The 20341-nt window shown below is 38.5% G+C and overlaps 1 protein-coding gene across 5 annotated transcripts in view; it reads right to left on the bottom strand.

Annotated features, from left to right (window-relative positions):
• TFDP2 (transcription factor Dp-2) overlaps nucleotides 1-20341 on the bottom strand; it is a 129464-nt gene that overhangs the window by 46787 nt on the left and 62336 nt on the right. For 4 of the 5 annotated variants that reach the window (XM_007446955.1, XM_007446954.1, XM_007446956.1 and 1 more), the window contains one exon: nucleotides 5181-5284. In XM_007446955.1, the coding sequence (XP_007447017.1) occupies nucleotides 5181-5284 (104 nt within the window). The remainder of the gene's footprint in view (nucleotides 1-5180; nucleotides 5285-20341) is intronic. The other variant, XM_007446957.1, reaches the window with a different exon arrangement.

Genomic DNA, 20341 nt, shown 5'->3' with positions numbered 1-20341 from the left:
ATAAGCAATACCTCTGATACATTTATATTCTAAGATCTTAAAGCACAAGTATCCTGAATACTGATATGAAGTCACAATGTAGATTTCAGCAAGTGAACAGCAATTGGGAGGGATTAAGTTGGCAACTGACAACATTTTAAAAATCAGAAAAATGAAAAGCTTTCTTTGAAATTATGGAAACTAATTTCAGTTGAACTCTATTTACTAGAACTGGGGTAACAGCAAATTAATTCTTCACAGTCCAAAACATATACAAAGACATAATACAATTTGGATTCTTATACAGATACAATTTTACCTGTTTTTTTCAAGAGCATTTCCTCATGTCATTAAATATTCTTCAAAGACATTTTAAAGACCATAAAACACTCTGTCATGTGGATTATCTCCTATTATTAGATTTTTATGAATATTCAAATATTAAATATTATAAATAATGCTGTGATAAACATTTCTATAAAATGATATTGGCTTTAATTTCTATTTCCTACGGATAGACTCCAGAAAGGGAATTAATGGAACTAAGGATATGGACTTTTTTTAAAACATGTATTTATTTTGGGACTTCCTTTCTATTTCCTACGGATAGACTCCAGAAAGGGAATTAATGGAACTAAGGATATGGACTTTTTTTAAAACATGTATTTATTTTGGGGACTTCCTTGGTGGCGCAGTGGTTAAGAATCTGCCTGCCAATGCAGGGGACATGGGTTCGAGCCCTAGTCCGGGAAGATCCCACATACCACGGAGCAACTAAGCCCGTGTGCCACAGCTACTGAGCCTGCGCTCTAGAGCCCGTGCTCCACAACAAGAGAAGCCACGGCAATGAGAAGCACGCACACTGCAATGAAGAGTAGCCCCAGCTTGCCGCAACTAGAGAAAGCCCGTGCGTAGCAATGAAGACCCAACACAACCAAAAATAAATACTTATTTTATTGTTTTTATATATTTTTTGTTTTCTATTTTATTGATTTTCACTTTTTATTATTTGTTTATTTGGGGTTTAATTTGCTCTTTTTAAAAATATTTATTTATTTATTTTTGGCTGCGTTGGGTCTTCATTGCTGCGTGCAGGCTTTCTCTAGTCGCAGTGAGAGGGGGCTACTCTTCCTTGCTGTGTACAGGCTTCTCTTGTTGTGAAGCACAGGCTCTAGGCACACGGGCTTCAGTAGTTGTGGTGCGCGGGCTCTGGAGCGCAGGCTCAGTAGTTGTGGTGCATGGGCTTAGCTGCTCATGGCATGTGGGATCGTCCCGGACCAGGGATCGAACCTGTGTCCCCTGCATTGGCAGGCAGATTCTTGACCACTGCACCACCAGGGAAGTCCAAAGATATGGACTTGTAAAAAACGTTTCTTGATCTGTGTTGCCAAATTGCTTTCCAGGTCTTATAGTTTTCGTTGGTGAAAATAATTTGGCACCCTAGTAATATCTTTAAGTATTTTCGTAAATAAATAAGTAAGTAAGTAAATAAATAAATAAATAAATAGAATAAAGGCATGCTCCAGGGAATGGGGGTATTAATGGGGCTAGGGAGATGTTACTACATACAAATGCTTAGGAAATGCTTTTAATATGTTAATTCTACAGTTCAAAAAAAACAAAACACAACAAATACTGACAGATGTCTGGAGAATTCTGATTCTCATAATACGCCAAGGATTATTAAAGAGGGCATTCAGAAGTCTGCCTCATGAGAAAATATGAACACTAGACAAGGTGTTTGTACCTCCTAGCCCTGCACATATTCCACACCACCTCCTCACTTCCATTTCAATGCACGATCTTTAAAGGTAGAGAGTGTCTGCGGGGCCTACCATAGTGCTAGGGGACTCTCATAGGAAAGAATCAATAAATATTTATTGAACTGAGACAGAAGACCCAGCTCTTAAAATGATGGAAAATAGTAGCTTCTTTGTTCATTGATATGCTAGAAAGGATTATATAAAATCCTGTAAGAAAAGGGCATAGTTCTCACCAATCACTGCACCACACACTCAGATGTTCTCTATCATGCTGACCCTGAGTGTGAGAGCTTGAGAGGGAAATTTTGAGCGTTTGATCAGTCTCTGGTCTACTCTATTCCTAGAACAGGAGTCTCCAGAAAGCAACTTATCTAAGCATTCTGATTTACCCGTGAAACAGACTGCATTACTTGTGCAGTATTATTACTAAGGAGTTTTTTATTTATCTGTTATTAGGACCCTACAGACTTGGTTTTACCTGATTTAAAGGGCTTTGTAGGGGAAAAAAAAAAAAAAAAAAACAGAGAAAAAAGGATAGGGACGGGTCCTGCACCAGTGGGAGGGAGCCGTGGCTTTGGAGGGAAAAAAAAAAAAAGAAGACGAAGAAAGGAGGAAGGGAAATAGGACATAGAGAAAAGCTGGTTATCTTTATTGAGAATGACTTTGGAAATAAATTATGTTCTACTTTATTTTTCTTCCTTAATGTCAGATTGTCAGCTGCTATTCTTTCCTGATCCGAGAGTGATGAGCAATACTCTGTTCCTTTCTCTTAGCACAGGGCCTGGAAAGTCCTTAACAAACATTTCATGAACGAATAAACTGGTGGGATGCTCGACTTGAACTAGAACCACAAGTTAGAAATCCTTATGAGACGCAATGAGTTCTTAAACTAGGGCAGTGACAGTGACTGAGCCTTAAGAAACAAAACCAAAGGGAAGTCAACAAACACAGGAAAATTAGTTCATATAGGTGACAAGTCACATATGCTCTATAAAACTGAACCTTAATTTTGAAATCCCCAATTAAAATAGTATTCAGTTAATCTGATAAGGAAAATGAACATTTATTTTAAATTTAAGTCTTCCCCACCTCCCCACAAAAAAAACCAGACATCCTTAACTTAAATGTAATCATGTGGTTTCTTTGACAATAGATTACAGTTAGCCGTAAATCAAATAGCAACTGAACTTCATTCTGAAGATTTTCTACCTTCAATCAAGATACCTTATGTACTACTGCCATCTACAGTAAGAAAAGCCAAGAGAGCATCTATACTCTGAAAAGAAAGAATCTATATAACTATAAAGTGTTATATTAAAGATTTCATTATTTGACAAAATTTTCATTTTCACTGTAAGAAACAAGCAATTTTTAACCATGTTAAAATAATCATGAGATTATTCTTATATAAAAAAACAGATACCTTTTTTTTTCTTTTTAAACTTTTTATTTTGTATTGGAGTAAAGCTGATTAACAATGTTGTGATAGTTTCAGGTGCACAGCAAAGGGACTCAGCCATGCATATACATGTACCCATTCTCCCCCAAACTCCCCTCCCATAAAACCAGATACCTTTAAGAAAAGAGCAAGTATCCCAAAGTGAAACAGTTACTGCTAAACTAGTTTCTAGAAACACAGAAAACAACTTTTTCTTGAGGCCTTTTGAAATTTCTATCTACCATTAAGATTTGGCTTCCAAAGGGACATGTAAAATTTAAAGGGCAAGTAGAGAAGGAAACAGGTGAGGTTTCATTTAAGAATTTTCTAACAAAAATTTTTTTTTAAATCATGGATGAGAGATTGAATGTGAGGGAACAACATTCAAAAGAGACAAGCAAGAGGAGAGAGAGTGGCTCTCGCTGGGGTTCCACGATATATTAGGAAATCAAAAAGAAAACTCTGATTCCTGCCTAGGGACTAAAAACTACAAAAAGCACCTCAGAATTCGAAAGACAAATGAAGGTCTTGGGGCTGGCCTGTTTCAAAGGAGAGGCTGAAATCTCCTCTCTGTCTGACCTTTGCTTTGCTGATTCTGAGGTTTGCAGTAATTGGGTACGTCCTATACAGGACTACTTATCACTGTCAGAACTGAAGTGTGTAAAGGCTTACATGTACATTGGTTTAAACTGACAATGGGAAGAACAATTATGTTTCTAAAAGAGGAATTCAAATTTGAGCCATAGCAGCATCACTGAAATACCAAGAGGAAACAGTCTTTCAAAATAGAGGAGTACTGTAAGAGTCAAAGTCAAGAAAGTTCACATCTGTTTGTTTAATTTTGATGTTTATATAATCACATTTCAAAATACCTGACTTTCAAGTCAGGTGTATAATCTCATTTGCACCTCCTTTAGTGGCTGGGGAGGGGCAAATGTTTAGCAAATGTTTGAAAATATACCCTGAACTACCTTGAAATGCAGATATTCACCTGAGCTTAAGTTTCTAAGAGGCTTGGAGCTAGATTACATTCTTCTCATAGTTACAGTATTGTGCAACATCTTTAGCTCGGATTCTGCAGATGATTAACAGTCCTCAAGGGATCAAGAAAAATGTTGTGTCTAGAATGGCTTAAGATCTCAAAGACTTTCTGAAGCCATTCAGAATGTTAAAAGATTTTTGTCTAAATAATTGTGCATTTAACATAGTCCACAGTACCGTACATTACAAACAAAATTTATACTTATTGCTTTATATAAGAAGATGTAAACACTGACAATGAAGAGTTACTGTTCAAACGTTTACATACTTTTGCTAATGGTGGGTGAGGCCATTTAAATTAGGTATAGTTTTTCGATTAGCTGCATGCAACTCTGTTTATAAATAAGGCTTTCTTAAAAGTGCTATATACTTTAAGCTCTAGCATAATTAATGGAATACCTTCAGAGAAACAGTTAAATACTTTCCATTTTAATTCATTATTTCTACTGCTAAAGATTAAAATGAACTGGTGAGTTGTTTCTTCCTAAATGTCCTTTCATCAAAGAGTTTCAAATTAGTAGCTCCAAATATAGATTAACTGTTGGGTCATACTCAATTTATATGATATTCAATTTATATGAGATTACACGGTTTAGTGCAGTAAAGGCTATTTTACAAGAAAAAGAAAAAGGAGAACATAAAACGTAACAGATTTCAAATCAATTTAATCGAACAACTGAAAACAAGAGAAGCCTCATACAGGGAGCAAAAACCTTAATATTAACACATTCAGAATCCACAGATTCAAGTACGTGAAAATTGAACACTGAAGAGTATAATGCCTTTCTTTTTCGTAAGACTAATCAGTTGCATTCAGGTAAAAACAAAACTTTAAAAAATAATTGACTGAGATAAGAAATGAACTGGAATATCTGACCGAGCGTCTTTGGTACAACTATCCTTTAAATAAGTCTTGCCTAAGCAAAGTTTCAAGTCCTAAGATATGATGATTTTCTTACCATTTGGGGTCCAACATTCACATTTATTGGTCCTAAGGTTTTTGGTAAAATCTTTGTTGGTGAGTTGGTGCTGGAAACTGGAAATGCAACAAATGAAATGTTACCTGAAATTATATCAAAACACTCGGTTAATGTTCTGCAATATCAAGGCCACCTTCTACCTATCTATGCATCCATGGTCCTAACCAGCTGTGCTTAAGTAACTTATAATTATCTTAATAAGGAAGTTAAGACCAAAAAGCCATACTGAAAAGCCAACCAACTATTGCTTTGTTGTAGTGAGGACAATTAATTCTGCACAACAGCACACCTGTAAAATAAATAGTTCAGTCTATCTGACAACTACCGGGCACTGGTTTTTTAGAGGAAAAGTTGGCTTTTTAGAGGAAAGTTGGTTTATCTGACAACTACTGGACATTAAGTTGGTTTTTTAGAGGAAAAAACATTTTGAGAGTTCATAATGCACATCACAGTTTATATCAGAGTTGAGAATTCCAGTTAGATCTTTATTAGAAATCACAGAACAAAAATAAATGCATGAAGTATAACATTAAATAAAATAAGTATCTATTAGAATTTCTTTACAGTATAACATTTTATACTAAAAGCTAACATGTTTTCAAAATGTTGAGTTGGCAGTGTTCTGAGATTTTATCACAGCGGAGAAATAAATGATGCCACCTAGTTACTGATGGTGGAAACTATGAGATCTGTATAGTGTTTTCAAGTGATTTCAACAATTTAAATTTCAAATTAAGGTAGCAAAATGCCTTCCCCCCAAATGAAAAGCCAACCAATAATTTTCTGAACTACCATGTCAACTACTTAACTTCTCTGGACAAACTTCAGTTTACCAATGTTTCTCTTAGAAGATAAGAGTGTAATCCAACATAACAAAGGAGGTCACACAGGAAGTACGTCAAGGAGGGTCAATATTGAAACTCTGGGGAAAAAACAACATTTAAGAGCAGGACCAGAAAGGCACCTCCTTCTCACTCTCCCTCTCCCTCCCCCTTCCTGAGCTCCCCCAAAGCTTGCCCAACTCCTGAATGCCCTTCTCTTATCTCCTAACTCTCAGTAGGTCTCCTGCAGTAAGGAACTCAGGCCACCAGGCTCCTCTTCCTCAACCTGGGAACTTACCGGAACCCTCACATATTTTTATTTCTCTCTGAGTGGAAGATTCTCATATAAATTACTTCTTTCATGTCTGCTCTGCACTTCCTGTCTTCTCAGGAAACTCACTCATCAATTATTGACTCTGTCTTCTGAGTTTTCAACTATACCACCGGTTCCTTCCCTCAGCTTCTCTCTCTGCCCATCTGCCTTGTATTATTTCCCCTCAAATTCTACATTTCAAAATCAAATTCTTTATCTTTCTCATGCCCACTCAGCAAGGCCCAGTACCCAAATCTGCTTCTCCTTGAAACCATCAACCCCTCCTTATTCAACCAACTACCACATCCTACTTGTTACCTTCTTACCCTGGTTCCTTTATATCGCCGGTGCTTGTTTAATTTGGAACTTTATCAAATCTGGTTTGAAAACAGTTACTCTCTAATCCAGAGGTTCACAACCCTGGCTGTGCAATGGAATTATCTAGGAAGCAATAAAAAATGCCAGTGTCTGGGTCTTACCCCCAGAGCTCCCATCAGATTAAATACTTTACAGTTCCAGAAAGGCCCCAGATCAACCACTCCAGCTTTGATGCACACTCTTCCTTCTGCTGGGAAGTCTCTCTCTACTGGGACAAGGCCTACCTTCCAGCACTTCAAAATGGTACTCCTTACCATTTTCTGAGAAATCACCATGTGCCGGAGTCTGCTCTAGAGGCTTCCCATATATACATCATCTCATTAATGCTTAGGAGAACAGTGAGACATATATTATTGATGACTCCTTTTTACACATGAAATTAACACAGAGTGAGGTTAAACAGTCTGTACAAGGTCCCACAGGCAGTAAAGGGCCATAGCTCCACCTCCGAAGCTTCTGCTCTGTGTGTCACCTCCCCGTTATTACGCATCTCCAGCCTCTAGGGTCTAGGTCTTGGATGCCCTTCTTCTGGCTTTTCATAAAACCTATTATTATTTACTTGTAATTCTACTATAAGTAGGCTATGTTGTCAGCTTTGTATCCTAGCACCTGGTTTAGTTCCTGGCACCAAAGAGGTACAGGAAACAATAAAAACTGTTTGATTTGCACAGATTGGAGCTATTACCTTTCCTAATCTGGATGCCATACTTCCTGTAATGTAGCCTTAATTGTATCTTTTGTTACTTTTGAACAGGTGAAATAAATTTAAACACCAGATCCTTTGTTTATTGTTTTTAAACATGACTGACCAACTGGTATTAGCAAATAGTTTCCCTACTCTGTAACTGTGCAACTGACCTTTTATACAACATGCCTATACGTTATCAAATACGGTTTGATATTTTATATTTATAACCCAAATATGGTTATTCACCTGTTTAAGAATTCACTTAACTGGAGAATACTAATCTTTAATTCCAGAGGGAGGAACAGGTCTGTAATTGATAGACATGTGCCATATACTCAGTCCTAGACAGGAGAGGAAACACCACCCATCCATGTGAGGAAGAACCCAGCCATGATAAAGTCTGGCTCTCAGATGGTGTTTTAAAATGACCTTAAGGCTGCTGAATATTTAAGATGAGATCATCTGTGATACACCGTATTAGAAACAAAAGCCAAAAACTTACAAAAAAACAGTGAAGCAAAAAACATACAAAAAAAAAAAAAAGATAATTAAGGTTAGGGGATGACCCTAAATTGAAACTTAACAGTAAAGACAAACTAAGAATATAAAACTTAGGTCAAAAACAAAAAGAAGGGGGACTTCCCTGGGTGGAACAGGGGTTAAGAATCCGCCTGCCAATGCAGGGGACACGGGTTCGAGCCCTGGTCTGGGGAGATCCCAAATGCCGCAGAGCAACTAAGTCCTTGTGACACAGCTACTGAGCTTGCACTCTAGAGCCCACGCTTCACAACAAGAGAAGCCACCGCAATGAGAAGCCCGTGCACTGCAACAAAGAGTAGCCCCTGCTCGCCACAACTAGAGAAAGCCTGCGCACAGCAACGAAGACCCAATGCAGCCATAAATAAATAAATAAATAAATTAATTAATTAATTTAAAAAAATTAAATTAAATTAAAAAAAAAAGAAAGGGCTTCCCTGGTGGTGCAGTAGTTAAGAATCCGCCTGCCAATGCAGGGGACACGGGTTCGAGCCCTGGTCCAGGAAGGTCCCACATGCCACGGAGCAACTTGGCCCGTGCACCACAACTACTGAAGCTTGTGTGCTCCAGAGCCCGCGTGCTCCAACTGCTGAGCCCGAGTACTGCCCGTGCTCTGCAACAAGAGAAGCCACCACAATGACAAGCCTGCTCACTGCAGTGAAGAGTAGCCCCCGCTCGCCACAACTAGAGAAAGCCTGCGTGCAGCAACGAAGACCCAACGCAGCCAAAAATAAATAAATAAATAAATTTAAATCTTAAAAAAAAAACCCAGAAAAACCTCGTTAAAGCCAGATCTGTCATGGCAGTTAATATCAAAGAATTTAGATGGAACTTAATAAACCTAACAAATTGATTCTAAAGTGTTTCTGGAAGAGTAAAGACAGAGAACAGCCAAGAAAATTTTGAAAAAAGGAATAATGGGGAAGAGAGGAACTGTAGCCTCGCAGATTTCAGAATTATTACATAGCTAAAGGGACTGAAATCATGTGACACTGGCTAAGATGCAGACAAAGAAATTGACAAAACAGAAGTTGAAGTCCAAAATTTACTTCATTTATACATGAAAATTTTATATATGGTAAATAGCTTTTCAAATGAATGGAGAAAGGGTAGATTACTTAAGAAATGTTGTTGAGGCAAGAAACTGTCCACTTGGATAAAAGAAATCTTAGATTTCTCATCTTGCACAAAAATAAATCCCAGAAAGACAAAATGCTTAAATATAAAAATTAAACATTCCAAGCATGTTACAGAATTCAGAAATCTTAAGTGAAAACAGACTGACAGATTTGACTACCTAAAAATAAATATTTTCTAAATAGCAAAAGACCCAATACACTTTAGACAAATCTCAGACTTGGTAAACAAATTTGCACAGGAATAGATGCTTAATTTTAAAAAGAAAAAATTCACACACACAAAAAGAAACTTTTTAATGTACCAGACCGATAAAGATTAAGAAGTCTGATAATGTCCCGAGTTAGTAAAGATGTGGCAAAATGGGTGCATTTAAAAAATATTTAGGAAATTCCCCGGCGGTCCAGTGGTTAGGACTCCCTGCTTCCACTGCAGGGGGGGCACAGGCTCGATCCCTGGTCGGGGAACTAAGATCCCGCATGCCGTGCAGTGCGGCCAAAAATTTTAAAAATAAAAAAATAAAAGATAAAAAATATTTACTTGGCACCTACTGTATGCCAAGTACTAATGCTAAGCGCTACGGATACTCAGGGCAAGTGAACTGTCCACTGCAGTCAAGGGGCTAACACTATTGGAGAGCCTTTCTGGATGGCAGTCTGACAGTGTAATTAGAGAGGAGTTTGAGGATTGTGTGTTAAGAGTATAAATTTTTAAGTTAAGTGCTTTATAAACAATTATACACATTTTAAAGGCTCTTTCTACCTCAACAAATAATCTTTCAACTGCCCTCTGCTGCCTGAGTGGCAAGGTGATCCCTGGCCTCTGCAACAACGTCTCAGTTAATAATGGGTATACCCTCTGACCAGCAATTCCTCTGCAGGATGTGTATCCTAGTAATCTAAGCAGATAAGAACAGTTACACATGTCCTAGGATTGCAGCAATGTGGATAAAAACAAAACCCTGGAAACAATTTCAATGTTTAAACATCTTTGGTACATGCATATGATGCGATATTATAAAGTCCCTAAAAAAATTACAAGTATGTACTGCCATGGAAGAATGTTCCCATTATAAGAGAGGACGATTAAATGGTATGATTCCATTTACCTTAAAAACTACATATACACATAAGTTTACATACGCATAAAGAATCTGGCAAGATAACAATAATAGAGGTTAGCTCTGGGTGAGTGGTATGGAGAAGTGTTTTACTTTGTTTTATACTTTATTACTAATAAAGTTTTATGAACATGCATACACCTGCTTTATAATGGGAAAAGCTATTGCCATTCTGAAGGAAAAAAGAGACAGTGACAGAGAATCAGCCACAGCTGCTGAAACAAGGTGAAGATCTATAAATGAAGAATCTGTGTTTTAGAATTAGTAAAAATGAAATCTGTTTTAGAAGCAGTTAAAGGGGCTCTACTGGGATTTCAGTAATTGTAATATCCAGAAATAATAGCCACGTATTTAGACATAGTTTGCTTTCATCAAATCAGCTAGGTTCAGCAATCTGTTTTAGAAGCAGTTAAAGGGGCTCTACTGGGATTTCAGTAATTGTAATATCCAGAAATAATAGCCACGTATTTAGACATAGTTTGCTTTCATCAAATCAGCTAGGATCAGCAGCAGAAATATAATTTTTCAGACTCAAAAGGACATTTAAATAGGTTATAAACATCCAGTCTCCTGAAATCTCAGCCACATTAGGAGTAAACCAAACCAAGTCTAAACAATTTTTCTTAAGTACCTGGCCTTAATTCATAGCTCCGTGGCAACAGGGTCCTGACACTGTCCAAAACCCAATGCCTGGCACTTGATATATTTATTAAAAACAAAACTTTAAAGACCTGCCTGGATTTTGGTGCTGGCAGTTCCCTGAATTAACTAAAATGAGATCGATCACCTAGGAAAGGGGCTAAGAAAAGCTAACACTTATGCCAAACCCTGCACAGGCACAAAATTTCGGCTCAAATTTTATTTCGATTTCTTGAGTAACTGGAATCCTTGTGTTTTCCATTAGAATTGTCCAGACGCCAAAGATTTCTTTCACTCATAATCCTTTGGGGGGGTTTCAGTTATAGTTAATCACCTTCAATATGTCCAATTAAAATGAAAAATTCAGTCAAATAATTGTGGTTTGTCTACATGAAGCCAATATAAATTATTTTTCACAGTACTGACCTTCTGGGGGAAAAATTATTTTTGGCCTGAATAAGCTGTGGGGAAAATCTTCACCCAAGCCTATATCACATTCTCCCAGAAGAACCTAATTAGTAACTTATTATAGGAAAGAATATGCTTGTTTTATGGGTTTCTAAATACCTCAAATCAGAAGTAGTGTATATCCCATATATACAGGGTCCAAACTTCACAGGACAAGGTAAACTTATAGCCCTAAACATAAGTTTTAAAATGGCCTACATTGGGCTTCCCTGGTGGTGCAGTGGTTAGGAATCTGCCTGCCAATGCAGGGGACACGGGTTCGAGCCTTGATCTGGGAAGATCCCACATGCTGCAGAGCAGCTAAGCCCGTGTGCCACAACTACCGAGCCTGTGCTCTAGAGCCCGCGAGCCACAACTACTGAGCCTGCGTGCCACAACTACTGAGCCCGCATGCTGCAACTACTGAGGCCTACGCGCCTAGAGCCTGTGCTGCGCAGCAGGAGAAGCCACTGCAATGAGAAGCCTGCGCACCACAACAAAGAGTGGCCCCCACTCACTGCAACTAGAGAAAGCCTGCGCACAGCAACGAAGACCCAACGCAGCCAAAAATAATAAATAAAATAAATTTATTTGAAAAAAAAAATGACCTACATTGTGGTGGTGTATGTATGTGTTTGTCAAACTCGGAGAACTCTAGGCTAAAACGGGTTAATTCTACTATATACATGTAAATTATACCTTAATTTAAAAAATGGGAAAAAGTGACCTAGGCACTTTCATTATTTATTAGTAAGAAGCTAATTACTGATTATACAATCCTCTTGCTTTTCCTCTTCTGTTACCTTCTGCTATCTACTTTTAAAATTTATTTTACAAACAGGTAGTTCATGGATTTGTCTAAATTACATCCCTCCAGCTACCTTCTCTTTTGAAAACTTCCTGCATCATCACAATCTTTCCCCTTCTGCTGGATCATTCTTACCAGCACATAAACATGCATTTTTTCTTTCATCTTAAAAACAAAACAAAAAACAACTTTTATTAACCATACACAGCTCTCCAGCTACCAACTCTTTTCTGTTGCCCTCTACAGCAAAACTCTCAAAATCTGTCAACATCTGCTGTGTCCACTTCTCCACTCTGTTTTCTTTAACCCATTCCCATTCCCGCCCCTCAACTTCACTGAAACAGCTCTTGCCAAGATCACCTCCACGTTGCTAAATCCAATGGTCATTTCTCAGTTTTCAACTTAACCTTAACCTACCAGCCGTATCTGGTACTTTTTAAAAACGCACCTTCTTTACAAACACTCTCCACTTGGCATCCAAACCTCCGTTCTCTCTTGGTTCTCCGTCAAACCCACGGGTTTCTCCTTCTCAGTCTTGGTGGCTGGATCCTCCTCTCTAAAACCATTCGGGAGCCCCTTACATCGGTCCTCCGACTATTCTCTGTCAACCCTTCCTCGCGAGGTGGTCTGACAGCTCCCACGTATATTTCTCCAGATTAAACCTCTCTCCCAAACTTCAGATTCATGTATCCAACTGTCATTTCAAATATCTCCATTTTGATGTTTAACAGGCATCTCAAACTTAACATTCTCAAAATGTAATTCCTGACTGTTCCCCATCCCACCCAGAAACCTCCTCCTCCCATCTCTCTCTTCATCTCATTAAATGTCAACTCCATTCTTCAACTGTTTAGACCAAAAGAGATCACTGTTGACCTTCTCTTATAGCCTACATACAATCCATTAATAAATCCTACCGGTCCTATCTTTAAAAATGTATCCTGAATAGAAAACAAACTAGTGGTTGCCAATGGGGATGAAGGGGAGGGACAATATAGGGGTGGGGGAGTGCGAGGCACAAATTATTGGGTGTAAGATAGGCTCAAGGGTGTATTGTACAACACAGGGAACATAGCTAATGTTTTGCAGTAACTGTTCATGGAAAGTAACCTTTAAAAATTGCATATTGGGGCTTCCCTGGTGGCGCAGTGGTTGAGAAGTTGCCTGCCAATGCAGGGGACACGGGTTCAAGCCCTGGTCTGGGAAGATGCCACTTGCCGCGGAGCAGCGAGGCCCGTGAGCCACAACTACTGATCCTGCGCGTCTGCAGCCTGTGCTCCGCAACAAGAGAGGCCGCGACAGTGAGAGGCCCGCGTACCGCGATGAAGAGTGGCCCCCGTTCGCCGCAACTAGAGAAAGCCCTCGCACAGAAACGAAGACCCAACACACCCAAAAATAAATAAATAAATAAATAAATAAATTTATTTTTTAAAAAATTGTATATACTAAAAAAAAGGGCAGATGGCCAATGTAAAAAAAAAAAAAACCAACCCCAAACAATCTATGGAGCAAGAGGTGGCTGTGTCAGAACATTGCTGGTTTACATTTATGATGGTGGTCCTTATTTTAAGTTTTTACTTAGTTCTTTGCTATACGTCTGTATCCATACCCACAATAAAAATGATTTAATGTTTACAAAAAATAAAATAAAATGTTATCTGGAATATAACCACTTCTCATCCATTCCACTGCTACCACTATGATCCAAGTCACCATTTCTAGTCTGAATTATTGCAGTATCTTCCTGATTCATCCACCTGTCCTGCATTAGGCCCACCTCACCCCACAAAACTACTCCCAAGCTTTCCGATACAGTAGTCACTAGATCAGAGGCTATAAAGCACGACTTTAGTAGTTAGTACAACTGAGGACCTAATTTCTAAACGTATTTCATTTTAACGAATTTAAATTTAAAAATTGAAGCAGTATAAAATATTTTCCCATTAAAAACAGCATTATTGTTTTGGTAGTACTACATTTCACCTCAATTGTTGAAAATTTAAAATCTAAACAGAAATGTGCTCTAAGTGTAAAATACAGATTTTCAAGGCTAAGTAATCAAAACCTAACTCTCTAAAAATTTGATTATATTGATTACATGTTCAATGATAATGTTTCGGATACTGGATTAAATAAAATCTATCATTCAAATTAATTTTACCTGTTCCTTTTTACCTTTTTTAAACGTGGCTACTAGAAAATTTTAAATTATGCGATTTACATTACCCTACTGAACAGCACTGCTCTATCTACCATCACACAGCGGTCAGAGTGATCCTGCTTTGTGGAGTAAGTCTCTTTCAAACTCTCCAGTGGGCTTGGCATCTCAGTCTGTGTGATGGTTTACAGAGCCCTGTGTCACCTGACCCCTCCTTTCTGACCTCATCAGCTGTCAAATCTCTCCCTTCAATCCACTACATTCACCCAGGCCTCTTTGCTGTTCCTCAAACCATGACGAGCAAATTTCTACCTCGTGCGTGGCCTTTGTCCTTAAAAGTTTCCTCTGCCAGTAACTTTCTTCCCCCAGATATCTACATGCCTTATTCCCCGGCTTCCTTGAAGACTATGCTCAGCTGTCGGTGTATCAGAGATGCCTGATCGCCCTACATCAGTACCTCTTCACTTACTATGACTTTCCACCAGAGTACTTATCTGTATATGATGTACTGCAAATTTATATTTACTTGCTTATCATCATATAAGCACCCACTCTCAGAATCTTAAGGTCTATAAGAACAGGGGATTCGTTATCTTATTCACTGCTGCACCTCCAGCACCTAGCACAGTGGCTGGGACATAGCATAGTTCAACAAATATTTGTTGGATGGATGGATGAATGAATGAATGAATGCACAAATACATGAATGTCTGCATGGAAGCATGTGATACAGATTCCGGAGACAGGAGTATACAGTTAAACTAAGTCTCCTCTCATCCCCGACTACCACCTAACCATTCCCTTCCCTAGTGACAGCTACTGGTGCCAGTTCATATATAACCTTTCAGAAATACTCTAGGCATATACAAACATATATGCAATACATAGCCTTTTTTCCTTACACATATGGTTTGCATATCAGTTGGCATGTTGCTTTTTTACCACTTAACAATACTATACCTCTTTTAGATGTCTTTCCATACCTACGTACATACATATGTAACTTTGCTTCAATATTTACATCGTTAGCTATGTAATACTTTTTATGGCTCTAGCAGCTTATCTGAGTCCCTTAATAATGGAAAGCTTTTAGTGTTACAAACATGATTAACAGTAAAATCTTTTATTACTACAAAATAATACTGCAGTGACTACACATATGTCTTTACACACACTGGTTGTACCAACTGGCTGTACCAATTCACCCTCTGTTCAGAAATGTATGAAATGTATTCATTTCCACATATCCTTACCAACTCAGCATGTTATCAAACTTTATTGTTGTCAATCTTTAGGTTAAAAATAGTATCTCACATTGATTTTATTTTGGTTTTATTATTATGAATAAGACTGACGTGTTTCGTTTAAAAGTCATCTAAATTTTCCTTCCCGAGAATTATGACCAACTTTCTACTGGCTGTTGATGATTTGTTTTATTGGTTGACCCTCTTTAAATATTGAAGGAATAAGAGTATTCTTTGTTATACCTGCTGAAAATATTTTTCCCAATTTGACATTTGTCTTTGGCTTTTATATACGATTTTCTTTCCACATTTTAAAAGAATGCTGTCCATCTCATAGTTCTTTCCTTTTATGACTTTAGTGCCATTAAAAAGGTCTGTGAGTCTGTTTAAATATAAAAATAAAGGAGGTCGGAGTAACTGCAAAGTTTATTTATTTATCTTTGCTTCCCACCCTGGAGCTGCACGTCATACATGGGTGTGCTATGTTTTACTCATCTTACAGGTTTGGTATTTCCAGTTGGATATGCTGCTCTTTGAATTTAATTATCATTCGTTACATACTAAAGACTGTATTAAACATTCCCCATGTTTTCTTATAATCCTTCGATGCCTTCATTTTAAATTTTACATCCTTGACCATCTGGAATTTATTTGATGTGAGAAGTGAATGATCCAATTTATTTTTCCTAAATGGCTGCTTTTAATGAGTAATCTACCCCCCTCCCCCATGCTAACATGAAAGTCTACCTTATTGACTTTCTATTTGCTCCACTGATCTGCCTACTTATGTGACAGTTATCATGTGCTTCACTTCATTCACAATTAACATTTCAGAGAATAAGGAGGCTCAGAAAAAGAAAAGTGTCAAGCATCTCTCTCCTTCCCACACTACCTTTTAACTATTTGTTAATAACTGTTTTAAAGGACTATAGATCAGTTTCAAATACAGTACTAATGAGGTCAAGTCACAGGTCTATTCTGGAATAGGCCCATTCATTCTGCAAAGAGCAAAGATTCCACAACCTTCAGACTATATTTCTAATTTCAGCCAGCCATCTAGAAAGCAACATATGTCACTGAAGAGAGAGTAAAGTAGGGGGAAAAATATGATGGCTCAGGGGATATCTATCACCTTTATTTGAAAAATAACTCAGGCCCAATAGATCAACAGCACTATCTTCATAAATGAAACACATATTAATTGCTCATAATTAATTTGAAAAGACAACATATCCAACTGGAAACAGCAAATCTGTAAGATAGTAAAATACAGCACATCCACGTATAAGGTGCATATCAGGAATGGGAACGGACTCTGAACTGAACTCACTCTGACTTCACCTGTTTTTGTTTAAATATACTCAGATTTTTTTTTTTTTTTAGTTTTCATTCTATTTATAGGTTAGCTACTATAATGTGCATTACCTATATGCACCCTATAACACTGTTATGTTCTATTTTGTTGCATCTGTACTCAATCATGTTCAACAAAGTTGCCAAGATTAAATCCAAAGGCCACCATCCATTACTAAACTTTTTAACGTGGGTGACCATAATATCACTGCAAATGGCCAGGGTGAGAAATAGAAGATAAAAGTTCATAATATCTCCAAAGTATAATGGTTAAAGTGACCTCTAGAACCTCCCTCTCTGTATGTGGTTCCAAAATGGAAATCAAGTATCCTTAACGCATAGATAAAGACAGAAGATCTGAAACGCACATTCCTACATATCACATGCATGGAAGCCAAAGCCGGGATTGTTTTTGCAGCTGTCAGAGCACAGGACTTCTGTGATTTCCCCTCAGTGGACCACCTCACCAGAATCTTTCCAAAGAACCACAGAAAGGATCCTTGAAATGACCATAACAAAAAACAGTTCTACAGCCCTCAGGGTATACTCCTAATGGGTCAATAAATCTTTTACGTCAGTCTTTCCTACATACTTTCCCTAGAGGATCAAGTCTTTTCTCTTGGCTTCGATAAGCATTTTTACTTGGAGGACACCTTTTAAAACAATTAGCTAGCTCCCTCTTTCTCTGGTATCCAGAACCATAAATGCCCCGGATTCTTCAACTTGAAAGGAGAAAAACATTCCTTTTTCCATCTTCCTACAGGTCAGGATTTAAACAGGGCCTCTTCATTTCTGAGATGAACTCCTTAATTCAAGCTCTAGTATCTGGAATATTATAACTGTTTTCAAAGCTAAAAGATCTTAGAAATCATTTAGTCCATTCTCACTGGGTTTCTCTTGTAGGACCCTTCCCTTTCAATACTTTGTCGACGTCCATCCAAAAACATGCATCTCATCCAGATGCTGGATCCTACTGCTTCTTCACTGTCTTCTTTATCTTTATTTAAAACATGTCCTTTTGTCCTTTTTCTATTTACCCTGCTCAGACAAGGACCATCTTTTAATTCTTAATTTTCTCATTTCTCTTCCACCTCCTTAATTTCCCAGTTTTGTACACTCTATCTTCTGTTTAATAATTGAATTAGTTCACCATATGGCCTCAAACAACTTGGTTCTGCCACGCCTTCCCAGTAATTCTTACCAAATGTGCTTGGACATAGGATACAAAGGGGGTGAACAAAAGTGGGAGAGGGCAGTGTCCCTCTTATTCAAAATACGTATTTCTGGGTTCCACTAAACACCTAAAGAAACCAGGTGGGAATGCATATTTTAAACAAGTGCCTCAGAGGATGATTAGGATCAAGCAGGACTGGGACAAACTGCTGCAAGTGCCCCTTTCCTCTCTGTTCAAATTAAGGAAGTAATGGAGTCTAAGGAGACTCTTTCTACTACACTTACCTCTATTTTCATTTTAAAAAGAGAAAGGGCCAAGTGACCCTTATATTATTATCATCATCATCATCATTTTTGTCTCTTGTTCTTAAATGCTGTATCTTTTCAATGTTTAGCCTATTTTCAACCACTACTTTTAGCACCATCACCACAGCCAACACACTTGCCAGATGGCACACAGACGCTGTCCGCATGCCTAGAAAAGAGTGTGAACAGAAAGCAGCACATTTTATCTGGTACCAAGAGCCACTGAATGGCTAGAGGAGATCAACGCAGCTGGGTGCAACCACAAGGGTCAGAACTGATGAGCAGTACAACACCCAAAGGCACTGAATTGGAAATCACTCTCCAGAAGCAGCCCACTACCCTCTGAGACGGTAACCTGCCCCAGACAGTGTTAACAAATAAATCATTTTAAATTTACAGTCAAGAGAAGCTATTTTTCTAATATTTACAAAAGGTGGCAATGACTACAGACAGATCCAGAGTTTAAAAGGTGCGTTCTTAAAATAAATTTAAAACTTTAGGACACAAATTCAAAAAGACCAAAGACCACCCATGAATCAGAATTTCAAAGGCAGTTCTTTTCCTTAGTAAATAAGAAAAGGGATCATTATATTCCATAGGTCTTGCTAAGTAGCTCATTCAAAATTGCATTGTTACCAACTTTTTATTTCAATAATATGTTCCACTGAGAGCTATTACTGAAGTTACATTTAAACCATACTGTCAAGAGCAGGAAATCTTAGACACCAGTATCAACAAACGCTTTTGTACTAAAATCTTGCCCATTAAAAGATTCTGCTAGGGCTTCCCTGGTGGCGCAGTGGTTGAGAGTCCGCCTGCCGGTGCAGATGACGTGGGTTCACGCCCTGGTCTGGGAAGATCTCACATGCCGCAGAGCGGCTGGGCCCGTGAGCCATGGCCGCTGAGCCTGCGCGTCCAGAGCCTGTGCTCCGCAACGGGAGAGGCCACAACAGTGAGAGGCCCGCGTACCGCAAAAAAAAAAAAAGATTCTGCTAAATTTTATAAATAAATTCTACTGGGTCTACTTGGCAAACAGTAAGATCTCAGTTAGAAGTCTCTTCGTCCTTCTGTCAGAGAAATTGCCAAGAAAGCGGCCAAACTTTGCAAGAGAGAGCCAAATGCCGAAAACAAAGCCCCCTGCTGATGATCTCCAGCTTTAGAGTCAAGACCCAAAAGTTCACTTGAAAACTGGTTGCTTAAAAGTTGGTAGAAAGGAAGAATGCTATTACACCATCAGTTCCTGGAGCCACTTGCAAAACAGAGTTAGCTCATAATACACTTAAGGCACAACACTCATACCTGCTCCTAAACAACGGCATAAAAGGTTTTCTTTTCAGAAAAATGTAGGTATCTGGCAAATCTTCCCTCTGACTTCCACACCGGAAATGAGAGATTTCTAGGTCACTGTCAATAGTTTCTAATTGCATTAAAATATGTAAGGCAGAGAGAACGTCTACATCAGTCATTCTCTGGGTATTCTGAATTGGAGAAAAATGAATAGGGAAGGCTCAGATTCCCCCAGACATCAGTTTTTGGTAAAGAGTTCACATATAAGGCAGGAACCACAGGTACTTCGCTCCAAAAGTCTTCTTTCAGCCAATATATTGCTCTTAAACTGAAGGGTTAACAGTCTCAATGACTTCTGCACTGTTGTTAATGATGCTGTAATGCACTGTCATGCCTACATTTATGATCATAAGTGACACACTTTTTTAAATATAAATTTATTTATTTTATTTATTTTTACTTTTGGCTGCGTTGGGTCTTTGTTGTGGTGCCCGGGCTTCTCACTGCGGTGGCTTCTCTTGTTGTGGAGCATGGGCTCTAGGCACGCAGGCTTCAGCAGTTGTGGCATGTGGGCTCAGTAGTTGTGGCTTGCGGGCTCTAGAGCACAGGCTCACTAGTTGTGGCGCAGGGGCTTAGTTGCTCCGTGGCATGTGGGATCCTCCCAGACCAGGGCTCGAACCCGTGTCCCCCTGCATTGGCAGGCGGATTCTTAACCACTGAGCCACCGGGGA

Source organism: Lipotes vexillifer, unplaced genomic scaffold, assembly GCF_000442215.2.
Source record: "Lipotes vexillifer unplaced genomic scaffold, Lipotes_vexillifer_v1.1 scaffold40, whole genome shotgun sequence".
Classification (NCBI taxonomy): Eukaryota; Metazoa; Chordata; class Mammalia; order Artiodactyla; family Lipotidae; genus Lipotes; species Lipotes vexillifer.
Note: the sequence above shows the minus strand (reverse complement) of the source record. Positions and strands in the feature narration are given on the sequence as shown.